The sequence below is a fragment of the Leishmania mexicana genome, chromosome 20, assembly GCF_000234665.1.
Source record: "Leishmania mexicana MHOM/GT/2001/U1103 complete genome, chromosome 20".
Classification (NCBI taxonomy): domain Eukaryota; phylum Euglenozoa; class Kinetoplastea; order Trypanosomatida; family Trypanosomatidae; genus Leishmania; species Leishmania mexicana.
The window spans coordinates 13,002-33,092 of NC_018324.1; the positions used below are offsets into that span (position 1 = coordinate 13,002).

Here is a 20,091-nt window from a genome sequence, read left to right on the forward strand (position 1 = left end):
CCGACCCGACGCCAGCAGTGCAGCGGTCGAAACACCCTACACACCACCTCTACACCAGTCGTCTTTCGCGCTATTCCTCAGCTGTATGTTTACTCATGACGCAGGGGTTGGCACGCGAGGGAGCGGACGGGAGCGCAGCGGCGCGCAAGGGGGGAGGGAGCGGAAAGGAGCCTGGCGAGGGACCACGCAGGAGGGAGAGGGTGCCGGAGACAAGGGCACGGGTAGCTAGAGGATGTGACTTTGCTCACAGATGGGCTACAGAGGGGTGGAGAATCCTGTACGGTTTGTGCGAGGTCCACTGTCCGTAAATCATGCGCTTCTCGATCGTGTTGAGCTCCGCGTCAAAAAGGAGCAGATTGGCCTTCTTTCCCACAGCGATCGCACCCACGTCAGGAAGGTTCGCGATTCGGGCGGGAACGGTGGCGGTGTGCAAGCAGGCCTCGACGACATCCTTGCCGAAGAGTGTGATCAGGATATGGAACAGGTCGGCTAGCATGCTAGTGCCGCCAGCCAGGGTGCTGGACGCGCGACCAAAAGAGTCGCAGAGATAGCACGCCCCACCCGCCTGCACGACGCTGTCACGCCCGTTGTACACCACATGCTTGCCAGGGATGTGTGCCGAGATACAGTCTGTGATAATGGCAATGTCGTCGACGCTGCGTGACGACAGGACGGACTGCAGTGTGACGCTATCGACATGAATGAGATCAGCAATGATCTCCAGCGTTGGCGGGCGCGCCCCTTTGTAGAGTGGGGCGTTCGGAAACCGCGGGCACATGGCCGCGTTCACCAGTGAGCTGGCACGGTGATTGAAGGTGGAGACGTTGCACAAGTGGGTAACATGCATCTTCTCCTCCTCCGACGCCGCCAGCTTGAGAGCGCACATGATCTCCGACTTGGTGGCGGCGCGGTCATGCCCGAGCGCGACGCGCACCTTCTTCTTGAGCAGATGGCGTATCTTCTCGTAGTTGCACCGTGCCTCGATGTGGGGCGAGATGGTCATGACGCGCAAGGACGGCATAGAGTTGACGAGCCGCTTGAAGTCGTCGAGGCTTATTTCACTCTTGCACTCCGGGAGGCCGCCGCGGTCGTGAATGACGGGGCCCTCGGCATGGATGCCGCCCAAGATACAGTTGTCCTCCGTATAGGACCCCACACGCTTCTCGATGGCATCAATACAGTCCGTCACCAGTTTCTTGTGGCTATCGGAGAAGATGATGGACGCCAAGGTCGTCAGCGTGCCGCACCGAGCCAGCTCCTTTAGGGAGTACTCTGGGTTTGACCAGTGCCCTATCACATCGCTCGCACCACCCAGTCCGTGGTTGTGAATATCCACGAACCCAGGGAGCACAAATGCGGCCTCTTGCCAGGTGGCCGCGCCTATGCCGGGGTGCGTGTTCTCGAGCTCACCGAGCTCCTTTCGGACAAGAGTCTCATTGCCACACACCGATGCAATGAGATCATTCACGACAATGACACAGCCGCCGTATAGGACCTTTGAGGTCGTGACGATGTTACCCTTAATAACCGTAACGTTGTCCATCGCCTTCGCCCTTTTCCCGCTACGTTCCATTTCTTTATGTTTTTGGGACGGTGGGGATGATCTAATGTGCATAAAATGCGCGCATAAAACTCGATGCCGGATTGTGCGAGTGTTTGTACGTTTGTGCGAAAGAGGTGTAAGAGGAGTGGGGACTGGGGAGGGGGTACAGTGAAGAGAATGTGCGGGGTGCGGTTTCGTTTCTCGTATGGGTGAGAAGAAAGTGGTTGTCCGCACCAGTCTTGAAGCCAGCAAAGCAACGAAAGTAGCCACAGGAGAACAAAGGCAAAAAAAGGAGGGTGCAAAAGCGTCCGTTTTGAGGAGCCTTCGTATTTGCAAGCTGTGTGAGGCGCCAGCAGACGCGCACATCAGCGACGTAAAAAAAAACCCACAGAGAGAGGGAGACAAAGAAAGCCGCATGCGGTGGCAAAGAGAAGAAGGGGTGGTATAGGATGGGCGTCATCGAGCGCAACGACGGGCCCGGCATGGATGAAAGCGTAGGCACGTTTTCGCCGAGACAACGCTGACAGTGGCATGAGCACGTCCATGAGAGGCAGTAGAAATCCGGTGCACCTACAGAGTGACCTCCGCTGCTGCAGAGAGATCGTCTGCAAACGGTCAGAGAGAGGTGAAAGCGCTGAAGACTCTGGGATCGCGCCTAGCCTCGTAGCGAGCTGGAGGTGGTCTTCTAGGCGCCTCGGCTCTGCGATTCTGTTCAATTCGTTTCTGGCGTTTGTTGCTGCTTCCTTTTTGTTCGGTATTCGTCTTTTGTTCTCCGTGCTCTCCACTGCTTGCATAGGCGGCTTTGGAGTTTTCTTTTTTTTCCTTAGAGAGTTAGTAAAGAATGACAAGGACACACCCGCACATCCATACGCAGGAGAACGCATGCGCACTGTTGTACACAGTAACAAGAGAGAGCACAAACAAGCGAAAAGAGGACCCAACAACAGAAACAAAATGAACGTTTTCTTCAACTGTAAGAATGAAGCACAGAGGAACGCGTCACCATCCTCAGAGGAAACATGAAAACAAAGAAGAAAAGAACACCACTGAGATCAAGAGTGCGTATTGAGCACGTACAAGATCTGTAGACATCGCCCCTCAGCCCACCGCTCTCCTCGGTGTATCCCAGACGTGGGCTGACGAAACGAGAAAAAGGAAAAAAACGAGACGAGGCAGGGCATCCACTTCATTTGAGTACTCCTTTTAAAATCCCACTAGTTTTTTTTGTCTGTGATGTTGTCATTCATGTTTTCGCTAGTTGTTATGCTTCATGGAACATGTGGCACTTTTTTTTGTGAGATAACCGTGGTGATCGCGCCCTGGTGTCTCCTTGCTCTTTTCACTGGGTAGAACGCTTGCTGAGATCCACTGTAGCAAAGACACAGCAACACCTACCTCACGCGTTGGCTGTGAGAGGGCAACAGCGTCTTGCAGAAGTGTTGCCCGGGTAGACATCTCGTTTTCGTCCGAGGCTTGACCTCTCAAGCGAGGACGCTGGAAAGGGAGGCGGGCCTTTCCGCGCCAAACACAGCATCGAGCGACACCCTGTGTCGCGTGAGCAGTCCACAAACACGCGCATGCACTCAAGCACTCCCTAGGGAGCGATGGCGCTGCAAGAGGGACTCAGATGAGTTTACAACACTCCCACAAGAGTAGCGCACAGCCTCGATGCCCTAGAGTCTCTTGTTCCCGCTGTAGCAGCACCTCAACACTTAGAGGAGCCCTCTTAGACAATGAAACGCTCGCTAAAGGACCGCCAACGGCTTTCACACGTTCAGATGCCTTTCAGTATGTCAGTGGTTGAAACGGACGCGACTGCTTCACGCGCACACGCAATAAAAAAAACGAAGTGGAAGAAAAGGAAAAGAAAAAAGGAAACAAGATACAACGAATCAAACCGAGCGCGTATAATAGTCATGTCTTTCTTCATTTTGGAGGGGGTAGCTACAGAGAGTGTGAGGGAGGATGGAGCAGGCTAGAGAAGGAGCGAGCTTGGACGCGAGTGAAGGAAAAGCGACAAGTAAAATGAGAGAACAAGCAAGCCCTCGTCTTCACATGGGAGACGAAGAGGAGCCACACGGGGGGAGCGGTGTTATTGCGTGTGGAAAGAAACGACAGAAGGCAGGGGCGCGCACCGCGTACCGCTTAACGGTACTCAGGCAGGCCGGTGCCGTTGATCATGCCCATGGTGAAAGACGGCGGTGGCGCATTGGGGATGCTGATCATCTGCTGTCCTTGCAACACAAAAGGCATGCCTATCATCCGCTGCGGCTGCAAGAAGGAGGCCATGTCCGCATTCAGGTTGGTGAAGGACACTTGCTGACCCATGGAAGCGTCTGGCGCCATCATTGGAATGGCCGACATTCCTTGTGGGGGCATGTACGGCGGAAGAAGCGGCTCTTGCTGTGCGGGTGGGGCCTGTGTGACCGGCGTGGCAGCCTCCTTTTTCTTCAGCAGACGCCGTGCCGCTTCACGGTGGCGCCGGGACAGCTTCGACTCGATCTTCACGCCATACGGGGAGTTTTTCAGGAGACTCTGCAGAGGTATGATCGCGTCGCGCAGCTGCGTCAGTTGGCCATCGTCGGAGGCGGTCGAGATGGCGGTCTGAATAACGTAATTCGCAAAGCTATCTGTCAGCAGCTTTGGCAAGACATGCGGCGCCGTCAGTTCGTCGACCAACAGCTGTCGCACATCTGGCGACGACGTCTTCAGGCACTTTTCTATCACATTGCTGCTAAACTTGTTGCACGAGAGCTCGGCCACGTGATGAAGCATCTGCCTAATAATCTGATTGGTGTAGTTCGGCGCTGTCGAGATGGCATCATCGTCCGTGTCCTCCTTCTTTGTGCCGTTGATGTCTTGCTGTTTGTCGAGAATAAACTGAACAACATAGTTCCCAAAGGGATCCTGCACCAGTTTCAGCGAGTTGTTGAGTACCGTGTTGATGATGGTAGTGTGATACGGCTTGGGGGCGTGTTGCAGGCATTTTTGAATGATACAGCACCCCTGACGATTTTTGCAAATGTCGATGCAGTTGTCGGCTATCTTCTGGAAAATGCGCTCGTAGATCGCAGCAGCGCCGGAGGCACTCCTGTCGGAATCGCCCAGCTGGCAAAAGCGGGGAGATGTGATCAGCTTTGACAGGGAGTGGTTGCCGTTAATGTCCTTCGCAACGTCGACAATCGATGGCTCCAACACACTGGTGTACACATCAAACTCCTCATGTGTGCACAGAACATCGATGATGCGCTGGGAGACACGCGCGCCATTCGTGTTGCAGGCCACCGTGACAATATCGCTGGAAAGCTCCCTAATCAGCAGCAGCACTTCTGACAGGTCCTGCTCGTTCGTTGTGGGGTCGTAGAAAATGTCGCCCATGGTGACCGGCTTGGTTCCCGAGCGCAGCAGCGGCACCAGGTGCTGCATCAGTTCGCTTCCGTTGGCATCATTGGACAGGTCCAGCGCATGGCGAATGCACTCCTGCGCGAACACGTTGCGGAAGGGGATCTTTTGCCGCGCAGCGTCATCCTCCTTGCCATACTCCTGTACGTAGCGGCACGCCTCAACCAACTTGAGTGCGTCTCGAAGCCCCGTGGCATCCCGCACGCAGCTGGCGATCACCTCGTTCACTCGATCCAGGTCTGCGTTGCCTGACTTGTTCTCGTCGATAGTGCGCTTCGCCGCCTCTGTTGCCTTGGTTTGGATCTCACTCTCAAGGAACTTGATGCTCGTATCCACCTCAGAAAGATCCTTGAGAATCTCCTGGCGGCGCGCGTAGAGGGCTGTCAACTTCTCCTCTGACGACATGTTGGCGGAATGGCGATTGTCGAATTCCCTTCGTTGTGTGTGGGTGTGCGTGGGTGTGCAGCGATGCACCTACACGCCCTCTCAAGCCTTCCAAGAATTCAATAGTGTTGTGTGCAGGAGCGATAGGGAATACGTTCTCCCGCACCGCGACTTCTTTGGGAACGATGAGGGCTAAGTTGTGTACGCCGGTGGAGAAAAAACTGAGGGGAGTGAGGAGAGAGACGAGAAAGCACATGACCTCATGAATAGCGGGAGACCGCTCCACAGGCACGACGAGGGCGGCCAGAGTAAGGAGACCATGGCGCCTGTGATCAGCAACATTGGGAAAAGGGAGTTGATAGGTTGCACCATCTGCGATGGAAATCGTCGTTGGACATGACTAAGGCGGCCAAAGGCAGGGTGCAGCGTTCGTCTAAACAGTATGCGTCATAGGGTGCGCCAACAGTTGATGTTTCTGGGATGTTGCCGTGACCTTCGGGAAAAGGGACCATAAAAACACGGTGTACAACTGCATCAGGAAGAACATTGGGAGTTGTTGCCTTCCGTTTGGTGAAGTTGGTGATGGCACTACTGGCAATTGTTAGCATTAAAAAAAGAAAAAATACTCGTTGCATATTGTTGGGCATCATAAAATGTCAGTAGGTGCGTGTCGCCCTCATGTATACTGACATCTATCCTTCCCTTGATCGCTGAAGGGCGAAACTCCTGATCGTGACCCCCGTTCGTCGTTTTCATTTGTGTGTGTGAGGGGGATCGTCTTTAGGAACGGAAAAAAAAAGAAGAATAATCGTTTTTTTTTGGTTTTGGTACTCACAGATGGTTCCTCCTTGATGGCCTGCAACAGTATTACGGCGAGTGTGTGTGTGTGTGGTGTGTATCTTTTCTTCCATTGATGTACTCTCCCTTGTCACCTCGCTCGAGGGTCGAGGTAGCCTCAGCCACCACGCCCAGGTCCTCTTTGCAATATCATACACCGTCGCCCACATCCACTCATTTGGAGAAATGCAAGAGACGGAGACAAGTAAAGATAACAGGACGACATTGTTACCATCATCCCGTTCTGCTCACCCCCTACCCACCTCCGAAACGGAAGCACACTGCGCAAGTAACGGAAAAAAAACGAGAAAAAGATGCTGAGCTGCTTTGAGAAGGGGCTACGTGTTGAGCTAGCTTGTCAGGTGCACAACAGATGCGACGGCATCACACAGGGTCTCGTGGAATTCGAAACGAACAACAAAAAACTAGAGATACAGGTAGTGGCGTGCTCCAAGACATGCGCGCAGGTGTGCACTCCAAACACTGCTGTCTACATGTGTGAATACATCCGTTCAGTGTTCGCAGCAAGCTCAATGTAACGCTGGTACAGCTCATCGTACACCCGGGCAGCCTCTGGGCACGGCTTGTACGCGGTAGAAGAGCCGCTTGCCATCTTTTTCTGCGCCTCCGGGATGCTCCCGTAACACACCGCAGCTGTGGCGGCGGCAATAGCAGACCCCAACGCACAGACTTGCTCGCTGTTACACACGGTGATAGGCATGTTCAGCACGTCCGAAAGGATCTGAATTGCCAGCGGCGACTTCTTAGCGATGCCGCCAACTGCAATGACGTTGTCAATGCGCACACCCTCTCGTCGAAAGCGCTCTACGATGGCGCGCGACCCGTACGCTGTCGCCTCCACCAGCGCACGATACACACTTGCCGCGTCGCTACCCAGGGTAAGGCCGCCAATGACCGATTTGAGGTTTTGGTTGGCATCGGGGGTGCGCCGTCCGTTGAACCAGTCCAAGGCATGCACGCTGCTCTCGCCGGGCTGAATTCGGCTGGCATCTTCGGTAAGGGTGCTGAGCATCCTCCTCTTTATCTCACGCCTCAGCTCTGTTTTGGCGTTCTCGTCGAGCAACTTCGTGCTGGCAATGAGTCGTGCAGAGGAGTACTGGAGCAATTCTGAGAACCACGCGAAGACGTCGCCGTACGCGGACTGACCAGCCTCGAGGCCAATCATGTGTGGCACGATAGAGCCGTCGACCTGCCCACAAATTCCCTTTACGCGGCGGTGGCCGAGAATGCTGGAGTCGATCACCATCATGTCACAGGTCGACGTTCCCATGACACGCACAAACGAGTAAGGCTTGATGCCGGCACCAACGGCGCCGAGGTGAGCATCGATGGCGCCGCCAGCGACGACAACCCGCGTACTCAATCCAAGACGCCGCGCCCACTCCTCACTCAGTGTACCCACCGGCTTGTCGATGGTCTCTGTGACGTCGCTCATGCGGGACCGCATGAGCCCCAAGCGCGGGTGCAACTGGTCAAAGAAGCTGCGTGGCGGGAAGCCGCCCCAGCTCTCGTGCCACATTGCCTTGTGCCCGCACGCGCACCGGGAGCGGATGAGCTTTTGATACGATGTGACACCGGTGAAGAGGGCAGGAAGCCACTCGCTGCACTCTACAATGCCGTACGCGGCCTGAGACACCTGCTCGTCGTTGCGGATCACGTGCAGCGCCTTCGACCAGAACCACTCGGAGGAGTAGGTGCCCCCGCAGAAGGAGGTGTAGTCGGGGGTGCTTTTGTGCGCCAGCGCATTGATTGCAGCAGCCTCCTTTACAGAGGTGTGGTCCTTCCAGAGAATAAACATAGCGTTCGGGTTATTGGCAAACGAAGGCCGAAGGGCAAGAGGCGTGCAGGTCTCGTCGACCATGCACGGTGTGCTACCGGTCGTATCGAAGGCGAGCCCAACCACGTTGTCTCGCGCCGCCGGGCCAGCTGCCTTCAACACCGCAGTGATGACATTCTCTGCCGCCTCCATGTAGTCGCACGGATGCTGGCGGTACTGCATCAACTTGGAGTTGCAGTACTCCCCCTTTGTCCAGCGCGGGTAGTCAAAGACGGCGCTCTGCAGCTCCGCCCCATCCCGCACGCGCACCAGTACCGCTCGCGCGGAATCGGACCCGTAATCCAGACCTATAACGAGTGGCTCTGCCATCTGTTCAGGGAACATCACTTTACATATCAAAACGCACGCGAGCTGCGAGCAAACCGATATAGGCAAAACCTTGTGCGTGGGTGGGGTTGTGCTTGTCAAGCACTTCTGTCACTTGTTCGAGAGCAACGGCCTCTTTGGAGAACGTATCGCGTTTCGTGACCACAGAACAGTTCAAAAATGGCCCAGAGAGAGAAGTCTCGCAATAGGCACCTCGTTTGTGGTAGTCCAGTGAGAGGAATAAGAACGTAAGGTCGATGCCAACAGTAGAGGCAGCAGAAGAAAAGAGAGAAAATGCTTATGTGTGTGGGGGGAGAGGGGCACGCTTTGTCAGCGAACAGTCACTGCGACACGAAAGGAACAACGCCCTCGCAACTGCGATGGCGTCATCGAGAAAAAGGGAAGAGCTGAAACACATACCAACGTGCATTACGCCCACTTGCCCCCCCCAAAAAAAAAAACGGCAAAAAAGGCGTAGGACGCCATGGTGTTCAGGAACCCATCGATGGCGACACAGGCGCTTTGGCGTGTGAGCAGCAGCCGCGCGGCTATAATTGCTCAGGAGAAGCAAAAGTGCGTACCTCAAAAGCTTGTTTCGAGTTCAAAACGCTCACCATGACAACGTCGAATGAAAGCGTTACAAGTACAGTGTGCCCACGCGAGGCAAAAAAGACACCGCAGCACAACAGTAGAGTCTGTGGAGGTGAGAAAGACAAGGCAGCAAATATATATATAGATGCGTAGTGCAACGCGACAGATGCTTTCGTTAAAAAGACACACGCAAGCAGAAGAAAACAGTAACACTGAACACTCAAAAAGGTGGTGGCGGTGGCTCAGGGAGACCTGCGTCACGGCTCCTACGCGCTGAGTCGGCGACGCGTCGAAAACGGTGCGTCGTCGGCGTCCTCCGATGGACGCGTATGAAACCCCCAAGACGCGCGTTGTCCTCCCCGAAAAAGGCGCGAGCCCGCGTGCACCAGCGCACCCCAAATACTGTTGTTCTTCTCGTCACTTGTGTGGCAGTTTGGCGACTTGCGTTGCGACGACCGCGGACTCAATGGTGGAGACGACACCGATGTGCCAGAGCTCAGCGTAATCTCATGCGGGAGAGAGCTCTGCAACGTTCGTTGGCTTGCAGCGGGAGAGAGAGGCGCAGTTTCCAATACGTGGCCGGATTTATGCGCACGCAGCTTCTGTGCGCGCTTCACGAGACAGGCCTTGTTACCGGTAATCGAAAGTCCACGATGACGCAGGAGTTCTTTCAGTTCCGCCACTGTCATCTGTGACGGGCTGTGCGTAAGGGAATGTCGGGGACGCGCTCTTGCAGCTTTGGCGGCACGCGGGCGTGCCGGGGGCGAATAATCGCTGCTGGTGTCCTCCAAGTCAGAGTCTTCTTCCTCCATGTACGTGGAGCTAGAGGCCCCAGAGCTGCACGACTCTGTTGACTCACTCTCCGGTCGCCCCGCGTTCAAGAACCCTTTCAAAAATGAACGACATGTCTTTAGAGAAGCGCGAATGTTGGCGGCCTGCGCAGCGTCGCGGGGCGTGGAGAAACGCCCGCTGCCGTCAGTGAGCAGAAATCCATCATAGGAGACGAGCAACGCTTTGTCAGCCGTCAGCACAGGCGCTGCTTTGGCGGTCTCATCGACTGGTCGCGGAGGCGGGGACACCGAGTGGGGAGATTGCTGCGAAGACGTTGGCGGAGAGAGCGGCACGAGAAGCCGCGTATGACGCGACTGCCGCGTCGGTGGAGTGCCAGAGAGCTCACTCAGAAGTACCTCATTTTCATCAGCCACGTACACAAGTCGCCGCTTTACTGGGTCCATGGCGTCAAGACTACAGTGTAGCTGCCCGTACCTGTGAACAAATCTATCTAGGTTTCTTTATGTAGGTGTGCCTTTGTGTGCGAGCGCGGTGTTGAGCCTTGGCTAGAGGCGAACGTTCTCTAGTTGCCTGCGATGGGCACCGCGTAGGTGGATGAAAACGCAGCGGAAGGTGGTTCCTCGATTAACGCGCGGAAGGCTTCAGAGGATGCCTGAAGTCGCGCCACGGACACTGCTTGCCTTCACGCATGAACACCGTCGTGGTGAGAGCACAGTAGAGCGATATGGAAAGCAGCGAAATATCAAAAAAAAAATAGTAACGACGAAAAGAAAAGAGGAAGAGGTTTACAGAAAGAACAGAAGAGGTGCGGGCACACGGGCCCCGGTGATCGGGCACAGAGAAGCTCAAGCACACATAATCCAAGAGACAGAAGTGCAATGGCCTCCAATCCACTGCGTACAAAGCTCGCTATGATTGCCTGAATGTGCGCGCATAGCCTGCCTTCAGTGGAGGCTTTACACAAGGGAGCATGTAGCTTGAGCTGCATAGACCGCGCATCTTTGTGTGTGTGTGTGTGTGTCTTTTAGAGGGGAAGAGGCAGCTGCTTCGATGCTACCAATCTTCTGTCCGTCCGAAAGATCACATGATCGCGACTGCGCACCGTCTACATCACGTCTGTTCATCCTCATTGCTGCCTTCTTCAGCAGTTCTGATGTCTCTCTGTTTGCATTCTGTTAGCGAAAACGAGAAAAAAAAGCTGCCAACCCCAACGCCAACATTGCGCACACGAGACATGGAACGGTACATGAATAACACAGACAAAAACGACGAGAGACGGAGTAAGAATAAAAACGGAAGCCAAAAAAAAGGAGGAAGTAGGTCACTTATGGCAGAGAGTGCATTTCCATTGTAATGTGCCTGTTCCATTCAGTTGCGCAGAAGACGTTGGCATCGCAGAATACCCTGAGACGCGCCTGCCACACCGGGAGAAACGGACTGCGCCTTTGTGTAGTCTTCCAGTGCCAGCTTCCACTTCTCCATGCCTTCGTAGGCAATGCCGCGGCGCAGGTACGCCTTCACATTTGCCGGGTCGATCTCGATCGCGGCATTGCAGTCGTCCACCATCAGAGAGTACATGTGCGTCTGCTGGTGGCAGGCAGCACGGTTAGTGTAGTACACCGCCTTCTCCTTGACGGGCCCCGTCTGCAGCTCAATCGCGCGGGTGTAGAACTCCGCAGCTTGGTCATACTTGCCGTCCTTGAAGAAGGAGTTGCCAAGCTTCTTGGCCTCCTCAGGAGTCTTGCAGTGCTGCGACTTTATTTTCTCGTTGCGATCGCGAACTTTAGTATTAATGGTGTGCAGCTTGTCCATCACCTCCTCGTTGCCCGGGCTCAGTTGGAGCGCCTTCTGGAACGCCTTCTGCGCCTCATCGTACTTGCTCATGCTCTCCATGGCGACACCCAAGCGGAAGTAGCCCTTAAGCCAATCAGGGCGTAAGCGAATGCACTGCTCTGAATCCGCAGCGGCCTTCTCAAAGTTATTCAGATTTTGCCAGCTTCCCGCACGATTCGAGTACAGAGCACCAGAAGCCTCGTCGTTAGGGTTCAACCCGATGGCCTTGGTGTACCAGTCAATCGCTTCCTGATACCTCTTTGCCTTGAAGGCGTCATTGCCCTTGGCCTTATAGTCCTCCATTTTGCAAAAGTCTGCGGCACTTGTCGAAGACGAGCAGGGAGAAAAAAGAGAGGGGAGCACAGAGTGTAAAGCTCGGAAGCGACTTTGTTCTACCCGACAACCGCAGCGACAAGTATGAAACACGTAAAAGCACACACCGGAGTGGGAAGCCGTCCAGGACGCAGAGCACATCGAGAGAGAGGTAGCACCAACGAACAGGTTTGTGCGCAGCGACGAAAAAGAGAACAAGGGTAACCACGTTGACATTGGAGTGGTGAGATGGCCAGGAGTACGCATGCACATCACACCGCATATGCACAGCATCCAGACAAGAAGGACTGAGAAGAAACGCCAGAAGAGTGCACAGTTAGTGGAATATACCAACCGCGCAGCCCGACGCACTTGATGAACACAAGAGCATCCTGCAGCGCAGCAGCACCTCACGCGACTAGCCTCATATGACCTTACCATCGTTTCTGAAGTAACAATGGGCCCGATGAGTCCTGCAGAGTTCTTCGAGTCTTAGGGAGTTCCATTTGTCCGCAATGTTTTTTTTTCATGTCAAAGCGCTGTCCTGCCGTGAACCAGTCAAGATGTTGTAACATACAAGCACAGCGCACCGACCTCGGTAGGAACACCGCGAAATCCGGACCTTCTCGGGAGATACCGTCTGCCGTCGAATCGGCTCAACGCGCCCACCGGACTCTTCGTGCCCTTCCTCGTCCCCTCGCCGCATAGGTGCTGCGCGATCGGCGCCAGACGGAGAGACTCGGGGGTGCGCGGTAACGCCTCGACCCAAGCCGGTCTCTCCCCCGCCCAGGGCCCTGCCCCAGGTGGCTGAGGCAGTGGCATCCATCGTGCGGGCAGTAGGCGGAGGATGAGGGGTCTGGGCACATGCCGCATGAGCTCAGGGAGGACGTTGGCCAGCCCCAACCAGGGCCCTCAGAGACCCTGCCACACACACACACCGCCTGTATCCCGTGCTTTTTCCTCTGTTTGCACGCCGCTTCAAGCCACGGCATACCACAATGTGGCGCGGTCACTCGCCACACTGGAGCCGGGAGGACTCGATGGTGTAGCACGGGGTGTTCTCGCCGTGCTTCCGCCACCTGTGCCTCATCCGTCCACCCGGTCCGGTTGTAGGGGGGGACGCCGTATGCTTCGCACACACGCAGTTTGGGATTGATCGGTGAGGATCTTTTTGGGCCTTTTGCGTGAATCTTTCTCGCTCTGCTGACGTCCTGGTACCTGTTTGGCAATATGATGCCGCGTGCGCCCAGTGCTCGCATTTTCGAATCCTGGGGCCTGCTTCAGCACACCATTGTTGTCTCGGTAGGTTTGTTCGTCGTCTTCATCGTCCTTTTCCGTCTGCGTCATGGCGGAATGTGTCTCGAAGGCTTGCTCGCATGCACCGCGGCAGCTGGGAGGCCGCTATGCGTCTGCAGCGGCATGCGGAACTTCCATCTTCCGGTGAGTCCGCATACCGTTGATAGGCTTAGTTGTGTGGCATGGGGAAAGGGTCCGCGAATAAGCCTGTGCCTGTGCACGAAGAGCGCACAGCTCGTCCTCCTGAACGGGGCACGGCGGGACAGCGGTTGACACCCCTACAGGTGAGGAGCCCGTGCAGGGCACGTGCGATGTGCGCGTATTCGCATCATGGCGGCGAAGACCACAGCGCGAGGCGAGGTGTGCTTTGAGTGTCGAGTGGTTCGAAAATTTCCCGCTGCAGATTCGCCACAACGCCGGGTCGAATGTCCTCCCTTTACAACAGGTGGACCGGAGGCTCTGTGGAGAGGGGGGTACCACAGCGCTAGAAGAGTAGTAGGCAACACACCATCTGTGTCTTGACGCTTCCAGTCACCCACCGCTGCAGCAATCAAGTGCACGCACAGGTGCCTGTACGGATGTAGGAGAGGATAAGCTCCTGGCGTCCCACGAGTGCAGAATCTGTGCTCGTCAGGTACGGAACCGCCGCCAAGCACCTTCTGTCACAGCGTGCCGCATTGTGTATGCCCCTCTCGGGGGATGTCGGCCTGGCGTCTGAGACCACATTGTAGGGGTCCGTAATTCATGCAGTCAGCGCTGGTGTCACTGATATTGCCTATTCTGCTAGCTTGACCACCTTGTCGCCGTGCACCAACTCACAATCGTCAAAGACGCTGAAATGAGAGGCGCACGCGACAGGTTAGCAGCGCGAGCGCCCGTGCCCAGATACGCCGCAGCATGCCATCCTCCACCGCTGTAGGGCCCGTGTCGGACGCCATGCGGAAGGAAAGCGAGTCCGTAGGAAGAGGGACACGGGCTCTTCTGTGTCTCGGTGGGCACGGTTGTCCTTGCAGCGAGTGCTATGTCCTAGCACCACTGCTTCACACTCCGTGTGACAGCTGCACGCAAGGCGCCCGCAGTCTCTTGTCGCGGCACCTGTGAGGGGATGATGGTTGCGAAGGGTTGCGATCGCCCCTGACATAATGACAGTCTGTACCGCACTATACGTTGGAAGTGCGTAAGGGAACTTCACAAAACGACGGGTAGCCTTCTAGCAAACGGAAGGAGAAAAACGGTGAATGGGGCGTCATATACGTGCATGGAGGTGCCTGAGTGGTCATCAGGAACACCCGAACATGAACAAAGTGCGCCAGGCTCTCTCACATGCGGCACCCGCCTCCACAGACAGTCGTCGAGAAAAGCAAGAAAGCAAGCGTCACGGCTAACGAAAAAGAGTGAAGGCTCCGCAGCCTACGCAAGTGGAAAGAACATCCGCGTAGGTTACGTGCACGCACAAGGTTATGAGCATCCTTCAGAGAGGCTGCGAAGCAACGGCAGAGCGACGCAGCTCCCTGTCCATCCAACTTGCTGCCGTCACCGCCATTCGCCTTTGACAATGCGCGACAAAGAAAAAGAAAACATAATAAAGGCTAGCCACAGTGTTCGAAGCGGTACGTTGCTTGAGAACGAAAAGAAGTCGATTCAAAACAGCTTTGGTAGCGGGGCGTCTTCGGTGGACCCGACGACAAAGCAGTAGTGTTCGTGCATCAAGTTCCACTCCTCCCAGTCGTCGATCATTTCCAGCTGGTTGAGGCGGATTTGAATCTGGCGCGGCACGCCAAGGTATAGGTTCTTCATGGTGACGGACTTGACCGCCTTAAAGCCTAGCTCGGTGCACCGCTGCGCGTGTGCCTCAGGTGTGGGAAAGTCACCGATTCCTTTGAAATCAGCACCGAAGTGCTGTAGATTCTCCACCATGACCTTGCCGAAGCGATCAAACGGCTGAATCGCGTCATACGTGACAAGCATAGTCTTTGTGCCGGGCTCGATGGCGTTGCTCATGACAGTTCGCAATAGATTAGTGGTGACGGAGCCCTCAATGTACACAAACACCATCTCCGCGATCATGATAGTAGGGGTGCCGCCTTGCAGGTGCTGCTTCAGCACCTTCGCAACACCCTTGGCGTCATACAGGTCGCAGGAAACCAGCACGTACTGTGAGCCCACCAGCGAGTGCATCTCGTCGTGACGCTTGATGATACGCTCCTTTTCGGCGACCAGGTCAGCTAAGTCAAGCTCCACAAACTTCTGCACAGGAAACTTCGGGTCGCTGTGCTTTAGGCGAAAGTAGAGCGTGTCCATTCCTGCGCCAAAGTTGATTACCTGAATCGGTTGTCCGGCGGCGGTTGCGAAGCCCCGCACGCAGTTTTCAAACGCCGTTGTCCGCAGCCAGGTTCCACGGTTCATCAGCGGACTATTCACAATGGTGTGATCCTTTTCGAAGAAGGACACAAACGGGTCATTGAGATAGCCTTTGCGGACGCAGTGCACCTTGCGGGAGCATGCGTCATGGGCGGTCTGAATCAACGCCATGTTGAGGCGGAGCAGGTGTGAGTGGCCGTGTTCGTTCGTGGGTGTATGTTGAGGGGGGAGGGTGGGGCTCCCAATAGTGAGAACCGCAGTCAGCAAGGTAGCTTCGAGCGAGAGCTGCGCGTACACTTCAACACCGACGCACCACTGCACCGGATGTCGCCAGGTAAACCGCTGCTGGCTTGGTGGCTAGATTGGAAAAAAGAGAAGCTTCGCACGCAACAGAATTCGAAATCAAAGACGCGGCGCGCGCAGAGAAAGTGGACAGAAAGAGGAGGGGACGACGATGAGAGAGTAAAAAAAAAGAATCGATAACACACGAGGGACGCAAACGGCGGCGACCAGGGATGGGCATCAGAAACGACTCAAACTTGTCCGCGGCAGGCAACCGCACTTTCGCATACACCGAAGAGCCTCTTTGCTATGCTGCTGAAGCGAGAGCGGTGTACAACTGTGGGCCAAGCACACGGAGAGACGCGACGCTAGCGGGGCAAGTGAGACCACTGATATCGTACTCGGCGTACGTAGTTCGATGAGAGCGCTGCGTGTGTCTTTCGTCTTCCCCTTACGAACGAAGCAGGCCTCAGCGAGGCAATCAGTGATCAGACGCACCACTGCCCTCATACCTACCTGTTGGCCAAAATGAGGAACACAAGATGCGAGGCGTCGCTTCAGCCTCTCCTCCATCCATGAATCTTACTCGAGTCCGTGAGCGTGACCCTACACACCGCACTAGGCGCCTATGATGGTTGTGCCGTGAAGAAAGGATAGAGCATCTTGTAATAGCTCCTCAAAGCCAGGCTCGCTTGCGTTGGCGCGCCCGGCAACCGACTGGAGTGCTGGGAAGATGGCGGCGACAAAAGCGTCGCAGTTGGAGACCTCCCTCACCACAGCCTCCAGCGTCGCAACCAGGCTATCGTACGGCACGCCTCGAACCAAAATGAGAAGGACACGAGATATCTGCCGCAGATTGTTAAAGAACACCTTTCCGGACGTCAGGGAGCGCAGCACAACCTTCAGCAGGTCGCAACACGCGCTGGCGTGACTCGCCAGAGGCGTTGCAGCCTCCAAGAAGGCTGCGACGCTGGTTGTGACGGAGATGCCGGCGCGTAGGATGTTGGCCCGCTCACTGTTGAGTGCGTAGAGCATAGCGGAGAGAAACGCATCGGAGCAGCTCGCAAACACAAAGTCCGCGGTGAAAGACTCGGCGCAGACCTCCATGCAGGTGAAAATACCATCCTCGAGACTCGGCAAGCTCAGTGAGCGCTCGTCCATGTGGCGCAGCAACGCACCGGCGGCCTCCACTGTGGCAATCGAAACTGCGCGTGTGTCGTCGTCGGAGAGGAAGCAGTCCAGCGCCTTCCACTGCGCCAGCGAGCTAAGAAGCCTCGCGGTTGAGATAATGAACTCGGCTTTGTCGCCCTCGCCGTCGGCAGACGTCCACGCGCTGCTGGTCTGCAGGGCCGTCACAACGTAGCGCAGCTCCGCGAGGACGAGGTCCAGTAACATGCGAATGTCGCTGTCCTCCAGAAGAGGTGAGCACGTGACGAACATGCTACGTACACACTGCACAGACTCGATCACGATCTCGCACTCGTAGAACTTCGAGGTGGAGACGCCAATCAGTCGCTGCCCTGTCGCAAGCAAGGCCGGAAAGACGCACCGAATCACCTGCTGGCTGTGCAGCGACTCGAACAGCCCCGCCAGTGAGCTCAGCAGCTCTAGCACCATGTTCACATCATCCTCAGCGGACGGCGAGAGGGTGAATTCGAGAAGCTGTGCCTGCACGCTGTCCGCGTCTGGGCAACACGAGATAACAAACGCGATGAGGCGCCCCCGTGTGTGTCCGTAAAAGCGAAATCGATGAATTTCCTGCACAGCCAGCGTCAACGCCTGAAACGCCTCCTGTCGGTGGCAGAAGCTGCGTACGCGGCTGCTCTTGTCTGCCACCGAGTCGAGTAGCCGACAAGCTGCAGATGTCGACTCCTCCTCGAAGGGAGTAAGGCGTAGCGCACCCACTACGGCAAGCAGCGACTGCGCAACTATGTCTGCACCACCGCTGAAGGCATCGACGTAGAGGGTGCAGCTTTCCTCGGCCTCAACATACGTCTTGATGTACTGTGTGAGAACGTCGAGGAAGGCCGCAAGCACCGCCGGGCTCGCGGCTGCAGGATTCTGCAGTAGCGGCACAAGTGCATCCACCTCCGTGACAAGGTGAAGCAGCAACGCACTGCCTTGCGAGCCCATCTCAAGGAAGCAGCGGGGGATGTAGGGCTGCTCACCCTCAAGCGGGTCGGCGATGAAGAAGCCGACAATCTTCAGCAGCGTCCACAGAGCCTCGAAGAGCGGCGTAGGAGCGGCGCCACCAGCACCGAGGGTGCTCGCCAAGGTGGATCGCAGTGACTGCAAGTATCGGATAAGTAGCTCGCATGTGCTGCTTGCGCAGAGGCGGCCGACCTGCGCGACGAGGTGCAGGTGCGAATTCGTGAAGGTGTCGGCAAAGCAGTCCAGTTCCAGCTCGGCCGCGTCGGTATTAACTTTTGTGTCGAGATACGTGGAGAAGATGGTTTGGCAGCCTTGGCTGATAAGGTGGCGTTGCGCGATCGTCTCCGTGCCGTTTCCGGAAAAGCTGCTACGGTCAATGTAGGACGTTAAGTGAAACCAGACGCTCAGCATCTCATCCACACACGACATCACATCAGTGTCCGTGTTGCTCGAAGTGTCGCGTCGAATGAGAACGGCTGTCAAGGCTGTCAGTCGCGAGACAAGGGCACACGCCTGCGGATGAAAAAAGAACTCAACGTAGTTCGACACCAGTCGCAGAATCCCATTGGCCAAAAGCGGGAAAAGGTGAAAATCCTCTTCCGTGGCCCACTGCGACAAGTGCTCGAATACATCCAGGCAGAGCGACAGGGAAGACACAAGGAAGCGCAGGCACTGCGTTTCCGTCCATTCACTGCCCTTGAATGAGCACAAGAGCTGAACAATCTCGATGACCTTCTGCCGATTGACCGGCACGCCGTTCACGGAGCCGCTTCCGTACCACTCGCGCAACACACCGTGCACAGTGACGCACGCGCCGCTCTCGAGGCCAATGTCGCCGACAAGCAACCGATCCCACCCCTCATGAGCGACGTAGAACACGCCACACGACTCCTCTGTCGATGAGTCCTCCTCGAAGAACTGATGCGACGGCCAGGCTAGGCACGACACCAGTGCCGTCAGCCCCTTGTCCACAGACATAGATGACTCGCCTGCTGACACGAGGAGGCCGCGAAGGAGGGCCTGGATTAGGTTGGGTAGACGGCCCTCCTCGGAGAACAGTTCCCGGCAGCGCCGGTGCACACGCATTGGCAATCCTCGATAGCGGGAGGTCCCGCTAAAAAGACCGAACTCCTCCACCGCGGACTGGCAGATGATGCGATGAAGATATGCCTTAGGAGATGGAGTGCAGGTTTGCGCCAAATCAACGAGGCCTGAGCACACTGCCGTTACCTCCTCCACGCAAACGTCGAGGTTATCGCCGACACAGCCAAGTTTGAGCGCTACCGCTGTCGCTGTGGCGAGCTCCGACACTACCGGCGTCCATGCGGGCGTCTCCACCTGCGCTGCCATTTGATAGGCGTAGCCGAGTAGAAAAGCGATCACCGTGTCGCTTTGCTGCCGACGGCCATCTCGGCAGCGCGTCAGCGCATATGCCAGCACCTTGAAGGCGATAAAGCGGACATACACGTCATCGCTCGCGCCATTCTCGTTCATGAGGCACTGCACGGCAGTTTGCAGCGTCCGGACGCCTTCACCCACCTCCAGCTCCCGCAGTGCGGCAGCGGCTCCACTGTGGTTGCCGCAACGCAAGCAAGTGGCAGCCTGCACAATGTGACTGGACATGGCAACGCGTCCCATCCCTCGTGGCAGTCTAGAATCCTTTCCACGCGGCCTCTGCACCGCTCCCCTTGAGCTCCACGAGAACGTCTTTTAATGGAGTCGATGTACGGGCGCGTGTAGGTGTGCAGCCTCGCTCCCTACGATTCGCTGCGTGCCCAGCCCTTATGGTTCCGGTGTTGGCACACCCGTTTTTCTCCCGCTCAGTGCACGGGGGCACTCACCACTGTGCACGCGAGTGTGTGTGGGCGGAGCGGGCCGTGTAGGGGCGCGCGTGAGGAGGCATAACCGGGGTATGCAACACAAAATGCGTGCGAGAGACAGTGAGAGGAAGAGAAGAGCAGTGACATGATCAGGCACGTGCGACCGCAGAAGCAAGAAGAAATATGCACGCTTCAAACCCACGGTGTCCTTCGGCAAGAGCGCGTGCATCTTTCGTTCCGTGTCCCCCGCGACACGGCGGCACACCGCAGATCATGGAAGGGGTCTTGAACACGTGCGCAGAGGTTAGGAAACAAGGCAGCAA

The 20,091-nt window shown here is 56.2% G+C and overlaps 7 protein-coding genes across 7 annotated transcripts; all 7 read right to left on the minus strand.

The window, feature by feature from the left end:
• Window positions 1-244: 244 nt before the first annotated feature.
• On the minus strand, window positions 245-1,543 carry LMXM_36_0040 (N-acetylglucosamine-6-phosphate deacetylase-like protein; the record flags this gene model as incomplete). The annotated part of the gene is made up of 1 exon (XM_003874297.1): window positions 245-1,543. One exon carries the CDS (start codon window positions 1,541-1,543, stop codon window positions 245-247), a length of 1,299 nt encoding a protein of 432 aa, XP_003874346.1.
• Window positions 1,544-3,688: 2,145 nt separating this feature from the next.
• LMXM_36_0050 (putative PUF1) lies at window positions 3,689-5,350 on the minus strand (the record flags this gene model as incomplete). The annotated part of the gene is made up of 1 exon (XM_003874298.1): window positions 3,689-5,350. The coding sequence occupies one exon, from the start codon at window positions 5,348-5,350 to the stop codon at window positions 3,689-3,691; it is 1,662 nt and encodes a 553-aa protein (XP_003874347.1).
• A 1,306-nt stretch (window positions 5,351-6,656) lies between these two features.
• On the minus strand, window positions 6,657-8,348 carry LMXM_36_0060 (putative L-ribulokinase; the record flags this gene model as incomplete). The annotated part of the gene is made up of 1 exon (XM_003874299.1): window positions 6,657-8,348. One exon carries the CDS (start codon window positions 8,346-8,348, stop codon window positions 6,657-6,659), a length of 1,692 nt encoding a protein of 563 aa, XP_003874348.1.
• An 839-nt stretch (window positions 8,349-9,187) lies between these two features.
• LMXM_36_0065 (conserved hypothetical protein) lies at window positions 9,188-10,156 on the minus strand (the record flags this gene model as incomplete). Its single annotated transcript, XM_003874300.1, has 1 exon — window positions 9,188-10,156. The coding sequence occupies one exon, from the start codon at window positions 10,154-10,156 to the stop codon at window positions 9,188-9,190; it is 969 nt and encodes a 322-aa protein (XP_003874349.1).
• Window positions 10,157-11,081: 925 nt separating this feature from the next.
• On the minus strand, window positions 11,082-11,849 carry LMXM_36_0070 (stress-inducible protein STI1 homolog; the record flags this gene model as incomplete). The annotated part of the gene is made up of 1 exon (XM_003874301.1): window positions 11,082-11,849. The coding sequence occupies one exon, from the start codon at window positions 11,847-11,849 to the stop codon at window positions 11,082-11,084; it is 768 nt and encodes a 255-aa protein (XP_003874350.1).
• A 2,946-nt stretch (window positions 11,850-14,795) lies between these two features.
• On the minus strand, window positions 14,796-15,686 carry LMXM_36_0080 (putative leucine carboxyl methyltransferase; the record flags this gene model as incomplete). The annotated part of the gene is made up of 1 exon (XM_003874302.1): window positions 14,796-15,686. The coding sequence occupies one exon, from the start codon at window positions 15,684-15,686 to the stop codon at window positions 14,796-14,798; it is 891 nt and encodes a 296-aa protein (XP_003874351.1).
• A 729-nt stretch (window positions 15,687-16,415) lies between these two features.
• Window positions 16,416-19,586, minus strand: LMXM_36_0090 (conserved hypothetical protein; the record flags this gene model as incomplete). The annotated part of the gene is made up of 1 exon (XM_003874303.1): window positions 16,416-19,586. One exon carries the CDS (start codon window positions 19,584-19,586, stop codon window positions 16,416-16,418), a length of 3,171 nt encoding a protein of 1,056 aa, XP_003874352.1.
• Between the last annotated feature and the right edge of the window lie 505 nt (window positions 19,587-20,091).